Source organism: Dromaius novaehollandiae, chromosome 9, assembly GCF_036370855.1.
Source record: "Dromaius novaehollandiae isolate bDroNov1 chromosome 9, bDroNov1.hap1, whole genome shotgun sequence".
Lineage (NCBI taxonomy): Eukaryota > Metazoa > Chordata > Aves > Casuariiformes > Dromaiidae > Dromaius > Dromaius novaehollandiae.
In genome coordinates this window covers 9,536,734-9,560,828 of record NC_088106.1, presented here as the reverse complement: position 1 = coordinate 9,560,828, position 24,095 = coordinate 9,536,734, and the positions used below count along the sequence as shown (strand labels likewise).

General features: G+C 45.0%; 1 protein-coding gene across 2 annotated transcripts in view; it reads right to left on the bottom strand.

Annotated features, from left to right (window-relative positions):
* LOC112991210 (calcium-activated potassium channel subunit beta-2) overlaps positions 1-17,484 on the bottom strand; it is a 156,789-nt gene extending 139,305 nt beyond the window's left edge. Inside the window, exons 1-2 of one of the 2 annotated variants that reach the window (XM_026113543.2) lie at positions 17,274-17,484; positions 17,047-17,144 (exon numbers count right to left, since the gene is read on the bottom strand). In XM_026113543.2, coding sequence (XP_025969328.1) covers positions 17,047-17,084 — 38 coding nt within the window. In that variant the 5' untranslated portion in view covers positions 17,085-17,144; positions 17,274-17,484. The other variant, XM_026113544.2, reaches the window with a different exon arrangement.
* Between the last annotated feature and the right edge of the window lie 6,611 nt (positions 17,485-24,095).

Genomic DNA, 24,095 nt, shown 5'->3' with positions numbered 1-24,095 from the left:
ACCACTTGCTAGGGCATGGCAGTAAACTGATGGTGTTTGTGCCACGGTTTGTGATGGCAACCAGTATCTAATTATGCAAAATGTTAATTTGTTAATGCCTGAAGCCTTAAACCTCACTTTCAAGCATCAGCCCTGTGTGCATTGCTGCTCTTGTTCTCTATGACAAATAGCTTGTGTTCTTGTTGTTAACTGAACAGGGCTAAATCCTATTGTGACAAAGTCATTCAGTTCTGCCTCTTCTTTCTTTTTTTCTTTGGTAGTGAGAAAAGCTAAAGCACAGCTGTTGCACAGAGCCAAAACCTGATGCAGAGTGCACTGCTCGGGCGTATTCCTCCCGCTGCAATCCCAGGAAATAGTCAGCTATGGACGGGTAGCCGGCTCTGTGCGCTGGTTTACCCAGGAGTAAACGAGATGCTCTAAGAAAGCACTTTCTGGTGATCTAGAACCGGTGCAATTTCCTCCCGTAACGTGAGGAAGTCGCTGATGTTGGCCCGCCATCCCTTTCCCTTGCTTCCCGGCCGGGAAACCCATTGCTTGTCGTAGAGCAGCACCTAGAGGCCCCGGGCCGGAGCACGGCAGCGAGGCGGCGTGCGGCTGGGGACAGCCCCAGCCCCGAGGGGTTCGCAGTGGGGAGGCAAGCAGGGCAAGCGAGAGGCGCTAGCGTGGTCCCGGGGAGAGCCCAGGCAACCCTGGGGCTCAGGGGCAGAGTGCAATTTTCTTACTGTGACAGGGGATTTGGGTGCCAAACGAGAACAGACCTAACTTTCCTGAGTCTCATGCCTGCTCTTTTCTCCCATAGTCAGACCTGCTCATTTGAGCTGTTAGTTTTTGTTACACTTTTTTCTGAAAGACTAAACAGTCCTATATGAAAGGGTGTTTTCTTCTCACAAAACTACTTATGTTCTAATTAAGTCAATTCTCCATCTGCTGTTAGATAAGCTAAAGGAACAGATTTGTCCTCCCTAGCTCTTTGCCACTCCTATGGATCTGAACTCGCTTTGGTGTTTCAGTATTCATGACAAAATAGGGATGCTGGAAATAAGTGCAGCAATTTAGTATAATGCTATATATGTAGGTAACATTGCTTCCTTCATTATTCCCTTATTAATACAGGCATCAAGACCAGCCTCTGCCTTCAGTGTCTGCCTTAGCGAGAGGCGCATTTTCACTCTGGGGCTAGGAGGGGAAGCTCTGAGCAAAGAGGTAGAGTTAGGGGAGGATAAGAAGTGGGGGGAGCCAGGTTGGTCCAACCTTTTCCTAGGGAAAAGGGGCATATGACTGAGGTTTAAGGTTGTAACTGCTGCTGGCTGAACCGCTCCTGAGTTGCTCAGCTCCTGCAGTGGCTGGGAACGAGGGCTGTGGGAAAAACCAAACTGATGGAGGGCTCTGCCTGGGAGAGATGGGCAGTATGTCTGGGAACAGGTACGAATCAGAGCTGAATGGCTTTTGGTGTGCAAGGGTGCTTTTCCACCAATCCTTTATTGATTTTTATTTTAAAGTAGGCCTAATCCTAGCATATACTGCAGCTCTTGGAGCTCTAACTAAGAAACAAATACCAGCATGTGTTAATGACAATGAAATATTGTATAAAACAAACTCTACCAAGTACATAGAGTAATTGCCACAGCCTTCGTTCTCACCCAGAGCTTTCCCTCTGCGGGAGGTGGTGACTATTATTAATGCTATTGCAGTGGTGTCTAGAAGGTGCAGCTTAGGTTTGTACATGTTTGCATGGGTCTTTTGACAAACGTACAGATACGTACTAGGGGACATACTAGAAGACAGTCATGGAAGAAAATGGCTAAATGGACAATAGAGACATAACCAGAGACAAAGGAGAGTGGAAGTCAATTGTGTAGGTGAGGCAAGTCCCTTATCACTGCCCTGTCATAGGGATGCCTTGTTCTTTATGCTTTCTTCATAAGCAGTTGCTTTCTTTCACTTTTTCTTTCTCCCATCTCCCACTACCTTCAGATTAGACAAGGTGGGGTTATATCCTGAATTTTATCTTTATACAAAGTAGGTGTTGTGGAAGCTTAGTATTTTCACTGTGCCCTGTCACTGTCAAGCTAGCAACTAATGATGTGTGATTATCGAAGGAGATCCACTTACACTTGACCCTGGAATGGGGAGCAAGGATCCTTTCCTCTGTTTCTCAAAGAGATTTGCTCTCCCAAACACAGAAAAGAGAAGAGATGAGCAGGATGATGCCTTGCTGTCTCTCTGTGTTGGTTTATAAAGCTGACTGGCAGGAGGCACGTTGCATTTCTGCTCTGGGACCGACTGCATGCACTGAGGCATTATCATTTTTCCAAGCCTTCACAGGGTGGCTCTTTGTTGTCCTTCAGCCATGATATAAATTACCAGCTCTAAGTTGCTGTGGTATGTTTCAAACCTCTCTGTAGTTATCAAACACACTGCAGATAAACAGCTCAGCTGGTGGCAAGTCAGATCTTTGCACAGCAATCAGGAGAAACAAGCCTCTGGGCAAAGGCACCTTGCACAGCACTGACATGTGGCCTCGGGCCCCCTGGATTATGGTACCTTGGTGCTGCAAATGACACCAGAAAGGTCCCTCTCCCTCCTTTTTCCAACAGCACCGTGAGACTCTGAGCTGACAGGAGGTCTGTTTTGAAGGTCTTGCCAGAGAGACTCACATGTGCTAAAGCATTAAGCTCAATTTATCTGCCCTACGAGGGCAAGGAACTAAACTGAACTCTGATTTGATCTGGTCATCCTAGGGAGTCCAGGTGCTTCAGTCCCCACTGTCGGCCCATTAAGCCACCCCTCCAGCTTATGCAGATCCATATACATCAATGCTACCTCCTAGCAACCTGCCTCAGTCGTGTCTGATGAGCGTCAACAATGTGCAAATCTATGTGCTCCTCTTTCCTTAATCAAAACCTGATATTCCAGCAGGAATTGGCATGCGGAGCTGAACAGGATTAGCATAGTAATTAAAGCATGTGACCAAGAAATTTACCATTAATACTAATGAGTAAAACTGTGTGTGGGAGGAATGCTTTGGAAAGAACAGGAATGTGTAGGTGGGCCTGAGACTGTCCCTCTGTACTTGACCAGCAGTATTGGGGGCTGCCTTTTTTGCTCCTGAGAAGAGCATAATGAAGGCACAGGTTTATCCTAGTTCCTGACTTTCAAAGAGGTAAAATTGGTAAAATGAGGCTTCTGTTCCTGCTCCTTGATTAGCTCCACTCCCTCAAAATTCAGATGGCTCAATTGCATCTTTCTGCCCAACTAGTTCACCTGAGGCATGTTCTGCATCAATCGAAGTTTTCCTTACTGTCCTATATAAAGTACCAGCACGAACCAGGTGTCCTCAAGTGAGCATCCTTCTGTAATAATTATAACTTTCTATAATTTAGTTTTTTTAAAAAAAGGTCTAGAGGGAGGATGAAGAGGGATGTAAGAAGATATTCCCAGCAGGGGAAGTTGCATAATTGCAATAAAAGCATGTTCTTTGTAGGTCCACAGACCATTCTATAGAAGTGTGATCTGGGAGTAATTTTACTGATGCTAATAAATCAATATGAGTGTGCATGAGATCAAGACCTATAAAAATTGATGAGGCCAAATAGCCAGCTGGTGTGTGTCAGTATAAATCCACAGAATTTGATTTGCATCAGTTGGTCAGCCACTGGCCGTAAGGCCAGAAGCATCCACGTGCTATAGGGTCTGAAGTGCTGCATAGCAGGGACCCTATTGAGTTTGACTCACCAGATGCTTCATGGAGTCTGTTAATTGCTTAAAGAGCAGATAAGCTGTTTGAGCATTTCCTTGGGAAACAGAGGGGGGTAAAAAAGCAAAGCAGAGTGTTTGGAGCTGAATTTCACAGGCACGTGAAGGCAGTCATGGAGGAGCAGCTGGTGGGCAGCAGGTGGGCAGGGTAGGGGGAGGCAGCCGGGGCGGACTCTGCCTGCACACACCACTTGACATTAATTACACTTGTTGGACGTACGCACGCTCCTTCAAAACTTCTGTGGGAGATGCTGCTAACTCATGCATGGCGCCACGTTAACTCTTTGAAATGTGGTAGTGACGCTTGTGTGGAAATGAGGCTAATATGAAAATGCACAAAGAATGTCAGTTTATTTACCAGGCTGTAAGTAATCTTATTTGATTTTATAGCAGGCATTAGGTCTGATGGTCCTCTCCTTATTTGCAATGAAAGGGCACAAGTGATTGCTATCTTTCCATATGTCATGAACAGATTGAAATCAGTGTTATCAGTGAAAATTAGGGTGGGCTGCAGGAATGGTTTCTCCCATTGCATTAACTTTGGTGTGCAGGATTCATTAAATACAGATGCAGGAAAGCGGATGTCTTGACTGCGGCCCAAACCTATAGCATGCAGCTTGCCGAGGGTCCTCCTCTGTAAGCTGTGCCAGAGCCAGGTGCTGAAGTTAGATCCCTTACATTCCAGCCCAATCCTATTACACTGTTCTCTAATATATTTCCGGAAGATATCACTCTGTAAACATGATAATTAGACCAGTAGAAGTGTTCAGCATTCAATATTTCTAGATTATAATCTCCCTTTGGTAGAAACATGGCTCTTGTGTCAAAGATGGAGAAACTGGGACAAAGCACTTTGTCCAAGCTTCTGTGAATTAGGATTAGAGTCCAACAGCTCCAGACTGTGGCCTCAGGTCAGTCTTATGAACTATGTGCCCTGTCAGTGCTAGCAAATGCCAGTGAATTAAATAATAGCTTAGTGAAAGAGGAAAATTAAGCAGCCCTGACAAGGGAGAACAAGATATGATTTGCATTGAGATTTGAAAATCGAGACAGAGTTGATTAGGTTCATTTCACTGTGTGATCTAGAGCTACTAAATAGCCAGCTCTCCAAAGCCGCATGAGTTGCAATATCGACCGGATGGAATTGCTCTTCCTGAAACGCGCCGTAACCTTATAGCACTGCAGTGCTGCATGGAGGGGAGCATTTTTGCACAGGAAAGAAGAAACAAGCCTTTCTTTCTCTGTCCCCCTTAATCATAGGGAAGCCTGAGCACAACATGCACAGGATATCCTGCTTTGCTTTATTTTTACAAAGAAGGTAGAGCGGTGGAGAAGCAGAGTGAGATGCAGGGAGGCTGTGGGTAACTATGCCACTATATGCATAAAATAAACAGATCTACGCTGCAAGGCTGTGTCTATGGTGTGAAGGGAAGCGTTGCAGGAGAGCGAGGTTTGAGCGTGTTGAGCCCTAGGACGTGAGCTCGCCTGGCCTGGGCTGGGCTGTAGCTCGGCTGTGGTTCAGATGTGCTGGTGGAGGAGAGTTCAGTAGGTGAAGCAAGAGGCCCTGCAGCCCATTCAGGCCCTGTAGATGAATGGACCCTGGTCTAAGCTGAGGTGGATAACCTGCACTCGAGATTTCCCCTTGCAGAAAACTCTGGGGAATATCAGATGGTGGTGGGGGAAGTGACCTCAGCAGTAGGCTGAGAACTGCAATGAGCTGACAAGTGATACAGGCGTGGTGACAGAGAATGGTGCAAGGGTGCTTGCATGTCCAAACTTGTGAGAGACGAGATAGAGATGGAGAAATGTGGATGCTGAAGCTTTATGGAAAACTGGTTTTCCAGCACGTCCATCTTTGCCACGATGCTCCCTCTCTGATTACATTATTGATGCTACATTATGTGAAACTTATAATCTTGTTCCATCTGACTGATGCAATCTATCAAACACGGCATGTCACTGGTTGGCATGTCAGCCCAGTGATGGGGGGGTGGGGAGAAAACCCTTTTCTGAAAACTTTCTAAAAAAACCCCTAGCAAACCCCTACATGAACAAAAATACCAAAAAAGTCTGTAAATCATTGCTTAATAACTGTATCAACAAAAGGTAAGGCTACACTGTTGAGACAAGGAGGTGTGTGTGTGGGGGGGAATAGGCTAATTTTATTCCCTGCCCCACCAAAGTCCTGAGGATAATGAAAGGCGGCTGCTGCTGCTCTGTGCCCACACGTGCGCCTGCCTGCCGAGTCCGCCTGCCCTAACAGGGCACGGGGAGTCCGGGAGGATCACGTCACGGTGAATCCTCCTCATTTCACACGTGGAGGTATCGTCCGCAGCTCTGCTCCCCTCCGCAGACTGTGCCATCGCTCAGCAGCAGCCTGGGCGGCGATGAGTGAGCTGAGCAGAGCTGTGTCCCAAGCAGGTTCTTGTCTGCTCCTTTTCAAACGAAAAGAAGCAGATTTTTGAAGGGATGGGAGAGATTAGAGGCTATTTTACACACACCCTAGCTCCTGAGGTTTTTGGATAACCTTTCAATAACGGGTTTCCTTGGTTGAAAAACGGTGTCTCCTGGAGCACCCAGCTTTTCTGGTGGCCTGGTTGCCTTTAGCACTGTTGTAGCCCTGTTCACCCTGTGATGATTTGCCTGTGAAGAAGGCAAGGGCTGCCAGCTCCGGCTGCCTGCTCCCAGTGGTGCTGCTGCTAATCCAGGCAGAAGCATGCGCTCCAGGATTGCGGGCGCTGGCTCCGCTTGGGAGGCCTCTGTGGAGGGGGATGTGGTGGGTACAGTTGGGGTACCAAAGGCCTGCTGGAAAATGAACAGTATTTCTGGCTGACTGGGCACAGTGTTGGATTTATATGGCTCTCCTGCCTCGGAAAGGAGCAGCAGAGAAGCCAGGGGAGGCTCAGCACTGATTAAACTGCCAACCCTGCTAATGTCACTGTGGACACAGCCACTTTCCTTGTTTGCCAGCAGCAACTAAAATAATAAGATGCAGCGGGAGAAGGAGGGAGCGCCAGCGCGGGACCAGTCACAGAGCTGTTGGCAGTATTCAGATGAGGAGCTGGTGGTATGATGGATGGCCGTGATGCAAAGATACGTGGCGATTAGTGCACTAGGTGCACAGGCAGATTAAGCAGGATGGTGCCTGACTAGTCTGAAGGTGACTCCACCAGGAGCACCAGCTGCTAGATGCTCATTACTTTATTTGTCCACCCACAAATAATATTTGTACTGCCTGCCATTGGCAGATGCCGCTCGCATGTGTTGGCATAGACCTGCACGTCGCTGCCTGGGCTCTCGAGTCTGCAGGAGCCAAAGGCAGAGGAGACCTCATAAGGTCTCAGTCAGAGTGGGATAAGCCAAGTTATGCTTCAGCCTCTGTAGAGCTGCGGGCAATCCGGCCATCCCGTTGGTGTGTCCCTGCTCTGGCTCCCCATGTCCCCACTGATCACCCACTACATGGGCTGAATGGCTCTCCTGTTGCACCGGGGTTTGAAAGTGAACACGCCTGTCAACCTCTGCAGGAGGCTTTTCCAAATTTCATCTCCCTTTTGGCAGTCCCAGCGCCTGCGCAGCTCCGCCCCAGCACCCCCAGCCTTACGACCCTGCCTGAGGCAGAGCATGGACGGGTGGCCTGGGAAGTATTTGAGGGCTGTTGGGTGATGGGGTAGTCTTGGCTGCCTCTGCAGACACTCGTGTGGCTGGAATGAACAGGGATAAACCCCAGATATGGAGTTTGAACCTAAGTGACCTGCCCAAACATCTATATCACATCTGGTGACTGAAAAAAAAATCTTTTGCATCCACTCTTTTAGCCTTAAAACCTATTTTAGGGAGAGACATCTAGACTGGCTGCTGTAATGTGTATCTCAACATGAGTAAGCAGGCTTTGAAGGTCTGTACACTAACAGAAGTGGATTTACCGCAGGTAAATCCAAGTACCCATCAAATGCAGTATTTAACACAACGCGTTGGCATTTCACAATCAGTAAATGGTGTTTCTCATTTTGATATGCTTGATGTGTACTGTATATAGCTATCTGTGAAGGGCAGCCATGAGAAGAATCAGTTGTATAAATATCCAGGTATCTCCTCTTGGATCCCAATTTCCCTGGTCATTATGAAGAGGGGATCTTTTGGCACCTTTCACAACATCACATCAAACTATTCTGAATGAGCCTTCTGCTTAGAAATAAGTAAAACGCTTTTACTTTAATTTTGTAGGAGTTAAATTGAATGTTAATAGCATCTCCGACATTAGACTCTGTATATAGAACGTTATGGATGTCTATCTAGTGTTTCCAATTAACCAGGGGCACTGTCTTTGCTGTCTGTTTCATCCAAGGACAAAAGTAATTTGTTAGAATAGCAAATTGCCTTCCACTCTTGCAAATTAGCATTAGAGTATCACTGTAGAAATAATCCATGCTATCTGGATTATGGCAATGAAATAGCTATAAGTGAAAGCTGTTTTCTGAACTAATATTGAGAGAAGATGTGATAAAGATATGCATGAGGGGCATTATTAAATAGATTTCAGTATTTATATTTTTTTAAAAGAGGTTCCTTTTCCTCAAAGTGTAATGTTCATCCATCTTGCTAGGAGTTTCCTTAGGGGGTTTAAATGAAGAGTGAAGCTTTAAGAGCAAAGTGAAAATGGAAGAAGAAATACACCATCGTGGGAAGCTCAAAAATGAGGTACTTCGGGGGTTTCAAAGAGTTATCGTTAATCCCCTCCTGCCCTGAGGGCATCCCTGTGTCTGTCAGAATGATACACGTGCAGCTGTCTGGCAGTTTGCCACATCTCTAGGTTTGATAGACTTTGCTTTGGGGACAGCTAAACCTCCAGCTGCTCAGCATGGTGGTTTGGTTTCCTCAACAAATGTGCTCCACTGTCTTTCTGAACTATCCGAGTCTGCAAAACTAGATTAGAACAGGGTTTCAAATAGCTTTTCAACACCTTTTCCTCACCAGAACCTGGAAGTGTAAGGGACCATCAAAGCCTGAAAACCAGTTCTGGGTGAGCGCTCCTTTACCATTACATTAGGGCAATTTGCTTGAAGGTTGAGTTTGGATAATAGGAAGAGAATAGGAGGGGAAGTTCAATTAACCCTGAGCATCTCTCAAGATCCCCTGTCCAGAAAATTAAATCAAAGGTCTTCATGAGAACTTCACACCCTCTCTGGTAAAGACTGCCAGGGAACCTGTGGCTCCTGACCCATGTACAGCTCACGAGCCTGTAAAGTACAACCCCTGCGCCGGGGTTGTGTTGGACGGCAGTGGCTGGCTGCGAGAGGAGTGAGCTACCAGGGTGGCTGAAGCTAACAGCAGCAAATGGCAGTGCTGAGGACCCTCTGAGCTCCTGCAGGGCATGGGAGAGGCTGGGGCTTGACTGTCACCTTCTTGCTGTGAGCCAGCTCCCTTGCAGAGCTGAAGGGGGTCTATTAGGTGTCCTGCAGCTCTCAGCCACGGGTTTGGGTACGTGATTTGCAGCAGCTGGGAAGGTCAGTCCCTCTTGTGTGCTCTGCAGAGGTCAGGCTACAACAGATATGGCCTGCTGGGCTCCGTCACAAAGTGTGACTATTCCAAATGAGGAACGACATCTGTGGCAGCTGGGCCTCCCCTTTGGAAAAGTGGTCCATGAGGATGGACAAATCATATTCAAGTGTTTGCTTGAGTCTTTATAATTAGATACTCTCCTCCCCTTTTCTTTCCATCTTTTAGGAGAGAGAGAGAGGAAGCCAGTGCTGCTGGCACCCTTGACATTTGAATTATCTTCCCTGGGAATGAATGTGGCAGCTCATTCTTGCATGCAGTTGTGTCAGGCTGCCTGTAAACTCTTTGTCGCACACTATGTTGAGGAAGACAGGGTCTCCAAACCAAAGTTTTTTGGACTTTGATTTTTTTCAGCAAAACCTGAAGTTTCATGGCTTTGTCACAGAATTGTCTAAAAGTATGTATAGTCTGGGAAATTGGTCTCATTTCAATATTCTAAAAGGGCAAAAATCAACTGGATTTGTGGTTCAAACTCTGTTTTGAATTTCCCCCGATTCAAATTTTAATTTGAATTTTATATATATACTTTAAACCTCTTGTTTTTTAGGTGGAACAAAATTCAGATGTAAAAGAAAAATACTAAAAAATCATCAGTTCAGGTTAATCTGAAATTTTGTCTCCTGAGTCTGTAAGAATGGTAACAAAGCTAAAATCGGTGAGGGACAGTGCTTTAACTTGGAGTAAGGCTTTGTAGGAGAAGAGGGTGAGCAAGCTGCTGTGGTGGGGGACAGAGTGGAGAAAACAGGGCAATACTGGGAGAGCAGTCAGGTTTATATCATTGCTTTAAGGCTTAATTTCCCTGCTGAAAGATGGCTTCTGGGAGGAGCTGTTCCCCTCCCATTAAAGTCCTGGGACTTGTTGTTGTGACTGGCCTCACCCTGGGTAGATGAGAGCAGAGCTGACGGTGTTACCCCCAGCGCGGCCAGGCCTTGGCTCCTTCTCCCCACGCTACCAGCAACATGCACTGCATCGCTTCCAAATGTCCACGCACCCAAAACTGGTGACCCAAGTAGGCAGGAGTTAGACAGGGCCAGGGTATCATCAGGAGTTTGGGATTTGGGGTTAACTGCATTAACTTGGGCTGTGCTCTAAAGCACCAATACTAGCCTTTTGTAAGAGATCAAAGTACTCAGGGCTCAGCTGGAGGCTGTGGTCAGCAACTGCTGTGTGTTTGTGGAGGTTTCTTTTGTTTGTTTGTTTTTTTACAATGGTTTTTAAACTTCTGCCTCCAAACATACAAAGTCCCTTCTCTCACTTAAAAGTTAAGGTCAGAGCAACAATATTGATGCAGTGGAGGAAAATGTCCCTTGAACAGTATCACAGAGCAACCTAGGCAATTGGGTATTTTCTGAAAAGCTGTAAAATGGCTAATGTTTGCATGCCCAAGCTTTTCTTTGCTGGGAAAGATTTCAGCTTTTCAGATGTTTGAAAATGCAGACAAAGACCGGCTGTGCATGTAGCCTGTTAGCTCTTCTCCAGAGCTGGTGACTGCTTATAAAACTAAAGCAAACACTACAAACTGGCCTCATCTAAACCATCCTGCATCGCTTCTGTTATTTGTCTACTAATATGGGACCAGCTGTCTAGTTAGTGAAACAGAAGCATCAAATTACAGAAATCATGGGAAATGCAGACTGGGAGGCCCCTTAAAGGTCACCTGGTCCATCTGCTGCCCTATGGCAGGTTTAGCTCTTCCCCGAACCACTTCTCTACGTTGTCTGACGTGTTTTTAAAAATCATTGGTGATGGAGATGCCATAATTGCCCACAAACACCTGAACAGTTTTATTTTTCATGAAACATAATTTACTTGATAGCTGAACAGCCAACAGCTTCTATTAGGTTAATTTGATATACATAAAAATTTACTGCTGAGGTATGAGAGTGGTTTATTAGCGCTTTAAGGAAACATGCTGATCCTTTAGAGACGTGCAGGTATCAGCACTTGGAACTGGGATGTCTGCGAGATTGCTAGTGGTAATCTGCATGGCTGGATTTTGGCAAGATGCAGTTTCTTGGTCTGATGTGCTTAGGTGGTTCTCTTGAAGACCTTAATTGTAATGAATATGTTTATCCTACAATTCTCCTAGTGAGGCTGCAGCTGTACGGTGACAAAGCACAGCCATAATCCTTTATACATCCTATCTGCACATCTTTTTAACTCTCTTTGGCCTTTTCCAAGCTACATAACTTCAGAAATTATAGGAAAGCTACTCCATTTCTTTTAGCTTTCTTTTACTGTTTTGCCATTTCCCAGTGCATTTAGTTCAGCGCTAGTCCTGCGGTTATTCGGTTGTGTTTCAGCAGTGTCTATGAGCCCCGGTGAAGGTCAAAACCTTGCTTTACTCTGGTCTGTGTAGGCCCACAGTGACAGTTTCTGTCCTGAGGCGCTCGGATATCAGGTGAGCAAGCCAGAGCAGGAATCAGCAGTGATTCGGCATGTCAGCTGGGTTACGCAGAAAGGCCAGGTGTATACAGGGAAACTCCTATGTGATGCCCTGTCCGTGACTGCACCGAGACTGCTCAGCTCTTTCTTCTTCTCCACCCTGTGCATAAGGTAAAACAGACTGAACTCTGTGGCGTGGTGAACCTTCCTTTCCTGTGCCCTCTCCTCCACCCCACCCCGGCTTGGACAGTCTGCAAGCCGGGGGCCCTGGCAAGAGCCCCCTTCTCTGCCAGCCCCATGCCATGCCCCTGCTGCTTTCTAGCGCTGTGGTCCTTGGTACCAGGCACGTATGGGCTCCGCCTGGGGAGAAGCCACAGTGCTTTGCTGGGAAAGGAGAGAGTAACAGGTACAGCAGGAAGGGAGCACAATATCGAGAGCAAATGAGCAAGTTTCATGCCTAAGCCTGAGATGTCATCATTTCCCTGTGACAGCTCTCTTCGTTTCCCCAGTGGTCCTTGCAGCCTCTCTGCTATTGCAAAGCACACCTGAGGTCAATGAGCGATGCCCGTTCCTCTCGTGCCAAGGAGTTTTTCTTTTTGCCATACTTCATATTTTGCTTTTCATCCTTGAGCAAACCTTTTGCACAGGGGGTCACAATGCCCCTGAGAGGCCCAGCCACGTTAGGAGAGGGTTGCTGCAGGTTCCTGCTCAAGTATCTACTGCGGTTTGGGTCCGGTTACTCCTGCCCACCACCTATCGTGAATGGCACCGAGTCGTCCTCCACAAACCAGCACCTTGCGAGACCATTACAGCCACTGTCTGTTGGGGCAACAGCAAGTGCTGGCAGGCTGACAGCTTACCGTGTTCAAACCAGTCAATGCCAGCTTAACAGAAACACAGAGCGTAGCGTCTGCTTTGTACCACATTGTCTTAGTATTAAGAGGAAAAAAAAAACCTCAAAAACAATGTCTGCATCTTAATCCCAGCCAAATTACCTGAAGTCCTAAATACTTTGGTAGGAATTGCAAGGTGGGTGTAAAGGGAGACTGTGAATGGCTGAGACAGAAGAGCAGGAAGAAGTTTTCACCCAAAGGGACAATTTGGAGCTAATCCAGGGTTCTGCTGCAGGGCAGTGCCCTGAATGCCCCCTCATTTACAGCAGAAGAGCTGTTGGCTCTTGGACACTACCACCGTTTCTCAATTGTACTATTCATAATATGTTTTGAGCCTTCCCCCCCCCCCCCCCCAAAATCTGCATACTTCATAGGAAGAAGGGCACAAATGGAGAGGAGCAAGGGTAAATTAGTCAATAGGCCTGACTGCTTTAACACAGCTCTACACATACAGCCTGAATAAAATTGACAGCTTTAAGGAAGAAGAGAATCAACCTCCTTGAGCCTACTCTGATTTATATAGTCTGGGGAGCTAGCACAAAGCTTGTATTCCCCTCTTCAACTCAAGGAATACAAATTGGAGAATATCAAAATTAAAAAAAAAAAAAATTCCTTGGTATGCTTGGCTGGACACTGGGAAAATCCATGATTCCAGTGATAACTGGAATAACTGAATAACTTTAGCTGTATAAATTTGCTTACCCATGTCTGGTAACACAAGTTTTGCCAGCAGCTCTCTATATGAGCCGGATTTTCTTCATGGCCTCATCTTTCAGTATAGTCTGAGGCTAATGCTTCCTAATTTACAAGACAGTTTGATGCCCTCAAAGCAGGCTTTCTTCAGTGAATGAATAAAGCTGCTGGGACTTATGCAGTGTCTCTAAAGAAACCAGTTATTGGTGCTTCAGTGTTTGCATCCAGTCTGTTACGTACTGCATGCTCTGCTTTCCTATCTGCCTTAAGGATTTTGCAGCTAAGCAGGGAATAGCTTTCCACAGTCGCATATAAAGCAAAACTGATGTTAGCCCTGTTAAGTTGATTTTGGCTACACAAACACTGCTTCTCTTGCAGATGAAAACTCCCCATGTCAAGCAGAGCAGGTGTATAGAAGTTACTTGTTTCCTAACCCAGGACTCCTAGAGTTTCTTCCATAGTGTCACCTTTTGGCCTTGCTTAAGAAGCATTAAGATTAGAGAAGGATGCAAGTAAGAGATTTAAGGCTATGAGTAGTTGCACTGGTGTTTGGGAGGCTTTTGACCTTTATCCAAAGTGCTCAAATGTGGTAAAATTAGGGACAATGCTGAATTGCAGGCCTACCACTTACTGTCTTTTTCTCCCTATGACTTATCCTCCTGTTTGGTAATTGCTCTTGTCTGAGCTGATTTTGAGTGCAGCTTTTGTCTGGGTATTTGAAATCCCTTTCAGAATGAGTCCCGAGAGAGAGAGAGCCAGAGATAAAGAATTAAAGATTAGAAATTCCTCGTGGCAGAGACCTTAAGCTAAAATCCTGCTATCTCACCCAGAACTTCTGCAGAAGCTTTTTAATGTCTGCATGAGTATCCACAAGTACAAAATATCTAACAGAATGCCCAGCTTTGCCAGTATTTTCAAATAAATCATGAGGAGCTTCAGATATGCAAAAAACACTGGATGTTTTTCCCACTTTTCTATACATCACCAGAAAATCAGAATTAAATAAATTACTCTTGATTTCAACATAGCTGCAGACTGTCCGGGAAATAACACGGCAAACAAACCTTTTAGGTAAAAGTAGAAATTTCATTAAGAAACAACCACTGAAGTACTTTCTTTGTTATGCATAATTTGCAGTTCAAAGACATGTGCCTTTCAAAATCTCTGCTTTGATTCACGTCAGATGCAGAGGTAGTGATATATGACATGATGTATATCAACTAACTCGCAACATAAAAAGATGTGATGATTTCTTTCTAATTGAGGGGATGGAAAAGCAAACACTGTTTCATTGTAAAAATTAGCTTGAGAAACAATTTTAAACATCTGTCAAATATCTGCCCTTGATTACTAGACAATTCAACTGGATGGAGGATTTTCAAATTCAGTTTTTGCCTGTTCCTGATGCTTTGCTTTTTGAAGGTGTTTTGCTTTTTAGTATTTCAGGTGTTACCTATAGGTAACTATTTTTTCCCCCGTTTTTAAGATATCTTCTGTTTGTATTTGCCTGCTGACTTCAATATGCCATTTTGATAATTTTCTTTGGGACTGGTCAGCTCTTCTCCTGTGGTGTATTCCAGCTGAGAGGTTTTGAGGTGGTTTTATTTTGTTTTTTGATAGAAATACCCACTAGTATAAGTGAGTTTAAAATCAGGCTGTGAAAATAACTGGATAGGCTAATATTGACCCTATGTTACTATTTCTTTGTCTAGAACAGTGGCTCAAGGTTATAATGCTATCCCAGGTTTTTCTCCGGGACTTGTTCCTGGCACAGCACTTTCTCTCTCTCCCCTCTTGCTGTGCTGATAGCTTTGACCTCTGACTGCCTCAGTGCAGCATATGTAAAGCGTCTGTAGCCAGAAGCACGATGGAGGCCTTGGTGGAAGAGGAAGGAGGTACTCTGGAAAAGCAGATGTTCAAAGTGGCCATAGCCACTGCTTTGGGCAGGGTGACTCAGCCCTCTGGGCACGGATATGTTGCTATAAACGCAGTTTAACCCAGCGTTTCCATGAAGCTGATGAGTTGACAGTCATACTTTGACATCTGATATTGCCTTGTAAAAACTTCCATCCACTTTAGTGGGCTGTTTGCTTAGGAAAGGGATGAATAAAGCCAGCTCATCTTTCTTTATCATCTGTGCCATGCTGCCACGTAAGCGAGGCACTTAAAAGCACTGTATAAACATTGGATGAGGGAGCGTCCCTGCTCCCAGGAGCTTAGGATCTGCATGGGAGAGACAGGGTGGAAGGAGAACGGGAGCAGCCAGGGGTGATGCGACCAACGGAAAGATAATCCAGATGTCCCCAGTTCAAGGCCAGTCCCTTCTCTGATGCCCCTTCAGGACCAAAGGCCTCCCTTAAGTCACTTATCCTTCACTCACCAAAATGCAGCTCTGCTTTCTAGTACGTCATGACATAGGGGAGCACACTGTCTGCTGCATGAGAACAGAAGGTGCAGCTAATCTAAAAAGCATGTAGATGCTACAAAACATTTAGGGAAAATTATTTATTTAATATACTAACTAACTCTGTGCTGTCTGACCTGCAACTGTTTTCTGTTGACGTTTAATAGAAAAGCTTTTAATAGATATAAGATTGAATGATCAGCAAACAGTAGATAACAGTAACTTTTTTTGTTAGTTGATTCTGGAAACCTGATTCTAAAAACTATGATAATGCAGTTGGAGATGGAAAACATACCACAGGTGTGCATGCAAAACTAAGTAATGTGACTTACAGTTTGATATTAGAAGTAATCTGCAGACAAGGAATGATTTACCAGAAAGATTCACTGAACAGAACAGAAGAAAACCTCCATCTGAGTATGTTTCAGGCTAGTTGAAAGATGATTCAGAAAATGGAAAGAAGGGGTGTCAGGAATATTTAATCTTTGGTGCACATGCACAGTCTTGTTTGGGCATGTGCCCCTTTCTCCTCATAAACCGAAATCTTTGCCACCTAGGTACAGCATAATAAGATTACTGTTACCCACCTAGCTGCCAGTTAGGACATCCTGCAGGTAAAACATCTGCCTTGTCATCAAATCCTGTATTGAATGGTTCCCCTTTAAAGGGCACCATTTCCAATTTATCTCAAAGTCTAGCTTAGCTCCAAGCATCTCTTTTATGCTGGTACCACCAAACTGTATCGACATTATAGGATTATGAAGTGGGATCACTTACCTTGTCAGCTCTGTGCTAACTGTTTGGGTTCACACTGTCAGCTCTGTGCTAACCGTTTGGGTTCACACTGATGTTTCCAACAGAGCAGGTGCTTTGCTTTACTAGCTACAGAGATTCACTGTGCACCCAGAAACTGCCCTCTGCACCCTGCTTTTATAACAGGATGCAGTACAGCTGAGCAAGTACAACCTCTACAGTATATATGAAATACAAGAAAACAGGAGCAGGATAAACTCTGATTAGGTATGGCGCACACAGCAAATCAGAAATACAGAAATGCTTTGCAAGATGGGGGGAGAAAAAGGGGAGAGGAAATGTATTTAAGGTCTGCCACAAAGGCCTACTAAACCCCGCTTAAAGGATTTCTATCCTCACCGACTCTCTGTAATCCTTACCACAGGCCTGAATGCAATTACTACTTCAGTATACTTTCAAGCTGGACTTCAGTTAAATTCTTAATATTACAGTTAAATACAGGAAGAAAAAAACCAAACACAATCTACTATTTTTAGTAACTTCCAAATAATGTACTGACAGCAATCCCCCAGCCCAGAACAGCTTGATCCATTTATTTCTACTCACCTCCATTTGCCTCTTGGATATTTGAAGCAAAGGCTCATTTTGTCCTGCAGATTCGGTGCTGCTGCTCAGTACTGTCTTGCCTGATCATAAAAGGGCTCCTGACCAAAAGGAAGAGGAAAGCAGTGCATAAGACAAACACAGAAGCCCAAGAGGAAAGCTACACCCTAAAGACCAGTGCTAATAGCAACTGAGAGACACGGAAAGAGAGAACACTCCCAGTTACTAACTTTTTCCATTGATGCATCTGCTACAGAACAATTTTGCTCCAAACTTCTCTTCCTTCTTGCAAGCAATGCTTTGCTTTGTGTAGACCACAGATAAACTATGAGTGGTTTTTTTGTTTGTTTTTTGACTTTGTTTTTGTTTTTTGGACCAAATGAGCAAATCAGTGAAATATGAACTAGAGGCTCAGGTGACCACTTTAAAAACATAGTGTTAGGCAGTAATTATTAAAAGGTGCATTTATCCATACTTCAAATTTTTTTAATTCAGAAGTCTTCAGTGGAAGCAAAACATATTTGAAATAACCATCTATGGGACTTTGTGGCCAGAGAGGTTTAGTGTAGTGGAGGGGAATGCTTAGATGATTAATAACTTAATTTTTTAAGAGCTTGATGGGCGGACAGGGAAAATATGCTAAACTGTCCTTGCCTCAGAGGCGTTTCTAGTGCCAAAAGGAACTGCATTGAGAAGGAGAATGCATGACTTCACCTCTAAAGACTTTGAGACTAGAGATAGGTGCAGAAGGGCAAGGTGGGATTTCCTGCAGCAGAAGAAGCTGCAACACCCTGCCCTTGGTGGAGTTAAGGGTCCCCAGACCGCAGGACTGCTCCTCAGTGTAGGTCGCAGCAAAGCTATGTGTGTGTGCCCACAACGGCTGCATGGAAACTTTTGTCACAGATGTTTAATATGTGGCTTGGAACAAATAGCAAATGATTTGGTTTGAATTAAAAAGTTTTGACAGTTACTCTTTGGCAAATGTGAGGCAGAAAGGGAAACTGGAGGATGCGTCATGTTTGAAAATTCCCAGGGTGTGGTAAACTCATTTGTTCTAAAATTAGGATCAGAATAAATCTGAAACTATTTCAGGGAAGCTGATGGGGCTGCACTGACAGTAATTAAGGTCATGCTATTTACCAGGGTTAATGAAATCTGGCTTGAGCCTACAGCCAGAAAATACTGTATCCAGTAGATAGGTGTGAAGGAGCTGTTGCAGACAGGCTGATAGTGCTCTTAGTAATGTTAATATCCCCCCCACCTTAACTGTCCTGCTGACATCTTGTTATTGCAGCTTTCCATCTCTGTGTGCTGGGTGATCTGCTGATGTGTGTTTTAACCGTTGCAGGAGGATACCATTAGACCATGTATGATGGTGCCAGGTTAACTTTGTGGCAGGTTAGAGGCTTCTAGTCCACATCTGGGACATTCACAAGCATTTGGTACCTGAATCCCCTCAGGTCCAAGGAGACAGGCATACCTGCATCCTTGCTGCTCCTTGAAAATTGCAGTCAGACTCTCCTATCAGTTTTGTTTTCTGAAGGACTTTCCCCATGTGGGTTCCTGTCAACTTGTAGCAAACCAGAAGGCCTTTCCATCCCGACTGCCAAGCAGCAGTCATTTAGTAAGTGATGGAGCTGGGATACAAGCCCAGGAGAGGCACAAGTGTCCCCCAGCCTTAACTAATCCCTTTCCTTTAGGCTAAGAACCGCTCACCAGGCAGGAATAATCCCCCCAGCCCAAAGGTAAAATGCAGTTAGGCGCATCTCCCCTGAAATGCAGTGGGACACTTGCGCAAAAAAAAAAAGCCAAAACCCACCACTATGGAAAGGGTGGGGACCAGTTTTAGGGGACAGGACAACTGAGTTACAGCAGTGAACTCCTTGTACACAAAACCAGTCCTTTGCAACAAACAGAGGAGCAACCCCTTTTTTAAAAAGAGCCTTTTTAGATTACTCTCTTACGGATTGTTCCTTCTGATCCAGCCCAATATGGAGTTATGCAGCAGCTTGCTTTGCCTCCCCCTTTTCCATTCTCTCTTGGAAGTGGCATCTGGCAACGCTGCCTTTGGGCTGCTTAAAAGCTTGACACACCACACTGAGTTATTGAGCCAAGTAAACGATAGAACATCATTCATGTGCCTTTCAATTCCCTTTAATAAGCCTAGCTGGTGCGGATGTTTAGAGTAATTGCCAGCTACGGATTTACCTGGTTTTGTATTTTCTTGCTGTTCATAGAGCTGGTCATCTCAGGTGGGGAAATCTGTGGTATAATTCCAGTATAATTATTTTTAAGCTACTGGTTTGCAAATGGCCTTATGTGGCTTGCAGTAGAATGTTTTCCTCCTCTTTATTAACACAGTGTGGTCAGTTGTGTAGGTAACTTAATCAAGATTATCACATGCTGTTATATACACAAGCAGGGGCATGGTTTACAGCTAGTCCAGAGGTTAGTTACTGCCTAAAAGTGTGAAGTAGTCCTGTTCTCCCCCTCTCTGTATAATTCTGTATATTAATGTTATTCATATATGTATATAATATCTGTTATAAATTACAGTTAAATAATTGCATCTTCTAATTCTGTATATTCCCTCCCTTGCATTGCTGCTTGCCTGACCACATAGTGAGTTGGCTCCGGGAGTTAGAGCAGGCAGAAAGCTGACTCTACGCACAAGTGAACCTGTTTAGCTCCCTGGACAAGCCCTCTAAGGTGGCAGATAAAGGACAGTGCTGCCCCAAGGGAAGTGGGTGACTGAGGACAGCGTCTACAGAGACGGGAAGTATGAGGAGTCAGGTTTTCTTGTTTTAGTGTTAAATTGTCTAAACTGTTTTAAACTGGCTTAACTAGGAAGGTTTGGGGGTTAACAGGTGCTGAAAGTTGACTGCAATGGAAATTTAACTATTCCTGACTAATTTGTACTCAGTCTATGAGAGGCAAAGAAGACATCCTTTGCTGAAAACAGCTTGATCTCTAACTCTGCAGCCAGCCAAGCAAATGCTGGGATGGAAGAGACGGGTCCTGCCTATCAGCTGAGTGTCAGGGCAATGGATTTGCCCCCTTGGAAATGTCCCCACAGTGGGTCGTGCAAGACGTGACTGCTTGAGAGAGCAGATCAGTGATGGCAGCTGGACAGACACATCCCCATCAGGCCACATGAGAACCAGCTTATTTTGTTGTGGCATTCAGGTTGCCATAAGCTACTATCCATTGCAATGTAACTCCAAGTTGAACTAGACAGACTTCTAGCCGGAGACTGACTCAGTAAGGTACTTGCAGTCCGAGGGTAATCAGAGCAGTACTTGAAAGGGCCAGGCCATGGGCAGGCCCTACTCCGCATTCGGCATGTGCCACTTGTGTACTGACACTTTGGGAGCGTTTTTATGCCCGTTAGCCTCGCTGCAGGGCAGTTCAGTGGTGCTAAGGACAGCTCTAGACCAGCAATGCTCCTGTCAGGCCTGAATTCTTCAAGACCAGGTCATTACTGATCATAGTACTTGCATCACTAACATGTTTTACAGACCAACGTATTCTCTGAGTGTGTCTCTTTGCCCAGCGGAGAACTATTGCAGTGGCAAATAGAGTTTTCTGTGAAGCTTTCAATAAGATTTGTTGGATGTGTGTGGTTTTTTTTATTTTTATTTTTTTATTTGGAAGAAACTCTCTGCTTATGTCAATATGTTTCTCTTCCATCTGTGTGTGTTTATCCTTGAATTAGAGCATCTCAGAAGGGGGAAAAGGGCAAAATCATTTTAGTCCATCTAATCTAGCCAGAAGGTCAAATAAAAGATGGGCTACTATTATGTATTTTACAAGGTTAATGTTCCAGTTGACGTGTTGCTCCTATTACTTCCCACAGAAGACTTTATTTATTTATTTATTTATTTTTAGCTGAATAGGCCTCTCTCTGAAGGAGGTTTGCAATGGTCTCTGTCTCACTGTTCTCCCAGTAACTTTAATGCCTTTGTGCCACCCTCATTCCTCACTGCAATATTGACATTTTCCCTTTCAAAATCAGTTTTCTTATAAGTGTTGACCAAAACTAACCAAGTCCTCTGTTCTACTGTTGCTCATGCTTCTTACTGACAGACCCCCTAATTTCATCTCTTTTGAAGCATAATTTTGCAGCTGAAAATGCTATAGACTTGGTTGTTTAATGTGACTCTGTGACCACTGTCCATACCTCTGTTGCAGCATCAGTGGTTTGCAGAGCACAATTTGGGTATTTCATCTCTCAGGCTTAAAGCATTAATTTAAGTGCTTTCCTTTTTGAGCTTTGGAAAGCATTCCCACAGCAGTGGGGTGCTCAGAGGCAGTGTTATGCACTTCAATGTTGCAATTCAATATTACGAACTTCATTTTCTCCAGGCCTTAAGTAACTGGTCACATGACAGCTAAACAGGGACTTTCCTAGTCTAACTTCCAGATTTATGTTCTCAAACTCTGCCTGTTAGTCTTTTGGCTCCCGAACCACTCTATGGGTATGGGCCACAAAGAGCATAGGTGTTAATACAGTCAGTTGTTTTATGTTGCATAAATTCACGTGGAGTAAGGCGGTGTCCATTGTGATGAAGAACTAATGAACTTCACAGAACAGTGGAGCTGACTGTTCCCAGATGAAGCTGAGTAGTGATCAATGCAAATTAAATTTTTTCCCATTGCACAATAGCAGTGGGAGCCCTGGGAAAGCAGAGGGGAACTGGAAAAGGGTGTTTTAGAAAAGATGTTAAAAATTGATTTACGGAAGACTCAAGGGTGATGTGAAATACTGGTGACCATAAAAAGTCTGGAGGCTCCTTAATGATATTACAAAGCAGGAAAGTTTACTCTTGGGAAGAAAGAGGGGCATAGCAACAGGGGGATCAATCCATACTTAAAGGAGGCTGGACTGTAAAAACACTGCAGTAATTTTTCCACAGTGGGATACACCCAGACAGCTGTGTTGTAACCGCTGCTCAGATGTCTCAATAGTACAGAAAATGGTGGATGGCATCTGTGCTGTTCCTTGTAAAGAGGCAGAATATACTGTCCTTTGCTTTGCAGACAGGATGGGGAATGATGGATCTCGCCTCCCCTGGGGCTGCTTGCTACCTGTGGGGCTTGGTTGGGCAGGCACCAGTAAAGCTAGTTGTGTGCACTAATGTGAAGAAGCAGATAAGCGAGTCACTGAAGGGAGGGATTGAACTTTTCCCTCCCATTTGGTGAAGTATTAAGGCTTTTTTACATTGCTTTTCTCCCTGCTCTTTTTTGTTTAATCCTCTAATTGAATGGGAGATCAGAACTTTCTCCCCTGTGTCCCATTTTCTTCAGAAAATCCTGTGTATGCTATAGGTTTCCTGATGTTTGACTAAGCTATTGATATCCCTGAGATAATCCATTCTAAAACTTCTTCTCCCAGGACTGATGTTGTCCCAAGTGGACGTTGTACAACCTCACCCTCTCAGGGCAGGTGTATAGAGCAACACCATGAGTCATGGTAGTGAGACAGGACTTCTTCCGAGGGCTGAAGAGAGGCATAAAAAGTGGGGGATGCAAACTGCACAGTCCTGAAGAGTCACTTAGATGATCAGGCATGGATTCCTCTGATGGGGAAATGGGTACACATCTCTCCTCCTAAAAGTCAGTCTGTTTGTCTGTTATTGGCCAAAGCCTGGTTGATTGCTTTGGCTGCTCCTGTGTTGTGCACTTGATTCTCATGTATCTTCTGGTCCTTTCCCAGTGTCTGGGATCAATGAAGGTTTTGGCTGTACTAAAATGGAGAGCTGGTTACAGGCTCCTCATCCTGCTGGTGCTGAGGGGATAACGCACACACTGCGACCCCGGTAATATAACTGAATGTTGCTTCCCAAGATATTTGCAAGAGAAATGGCTCTACTAGACCAGAAAAACATACTTTCTTAATGAATGTTGTTTCCTTAGTATGCTTCATTGGAATGACAAAACTTTAGAAGTAAGTCAGAATGAAATGCCTCCTTAGACCTATGAATAGCTTTGAGCTGTCACATCAAACGGTGGTTGTATTAAGATAAAACGTGTATCAAAAATGTAACCCGTCAAGAGGCTCCACCTGTGCTTCTGACTCGAGATGGCTGGAATAGCGGATGAAAATGAATGTGGCAAGTTGGGAATTTCCTGTGCGGTGGAAATTTTACTTTCCAGCCGGCGACTGGTGACGGCGTGAGCTGCCGCCGGGAGCCGCCAGGTGTCAGTGCGCCCCCGGGCATGAGCCGCGCTGCCGCCGCGCCCCGACGGAGCGGGCGCCGCTTCGCTCGCTAAAACATGTATCAGCGTTTGGTGCCGGCCCCGCCACGGCCGTGACCCGCGGGCCGGCCGCCCGGCTCGGCCTCCTGGCCCTGCTCGGAGCGCAGCCTGCCCTGGTTCATCCTCGACGTGCGCCTGGCTGGGGGGAGCCCCGCGCTGCGGCCCCCTCTTACTGCTGCCCGCAGGAGCGTTGCGAGCAAAAGCAGCTGTTGCGGTCGTTACGGTGCTTGTGGACTTTGCACATTGTACTAAATGCATTTGAAAATAAATGCGTTAATACTCTGGCCAATGATGCAACAAGGATTATATGAAAAAAAGCTTTGAAAGAATGATGTCAGAATAAAAGATTTCTTTCCAATTTACCGTAGGATCTGTCAGATAACACATTGGCCCTGGGAATGCAGATGTAAGCCTGAAAACAACAGAAAGGTGGGCATGGTTGTACTTTTGAGTAAAAACAGGTACTTTTGTGGGGTTAACAGAAAATCCGAAGTTAGCTATGTGTGTTGGGATATGTAGATATATAGGGACATGAAGACTGATAATGCGTATAAATGCATCATGAAATTCACTTTCTTGTTTCCAGCTGTACTTAAATAATTGCATTAAACTCTAAGGTACTTACACAAGGTGCAAATAGCCTATGCATTTTCAAATAGGAGTTGTTTAGAGTAGGTTGTTCATAGTTAGATGCATTTCCTAATTTCTTCAAGGTTAGCATTCCTCCTACGTTTTATTCACAGTTAAATGTGTCCAGATATTCTTACTGACAGAAACACCTGCATCTTTCTCTG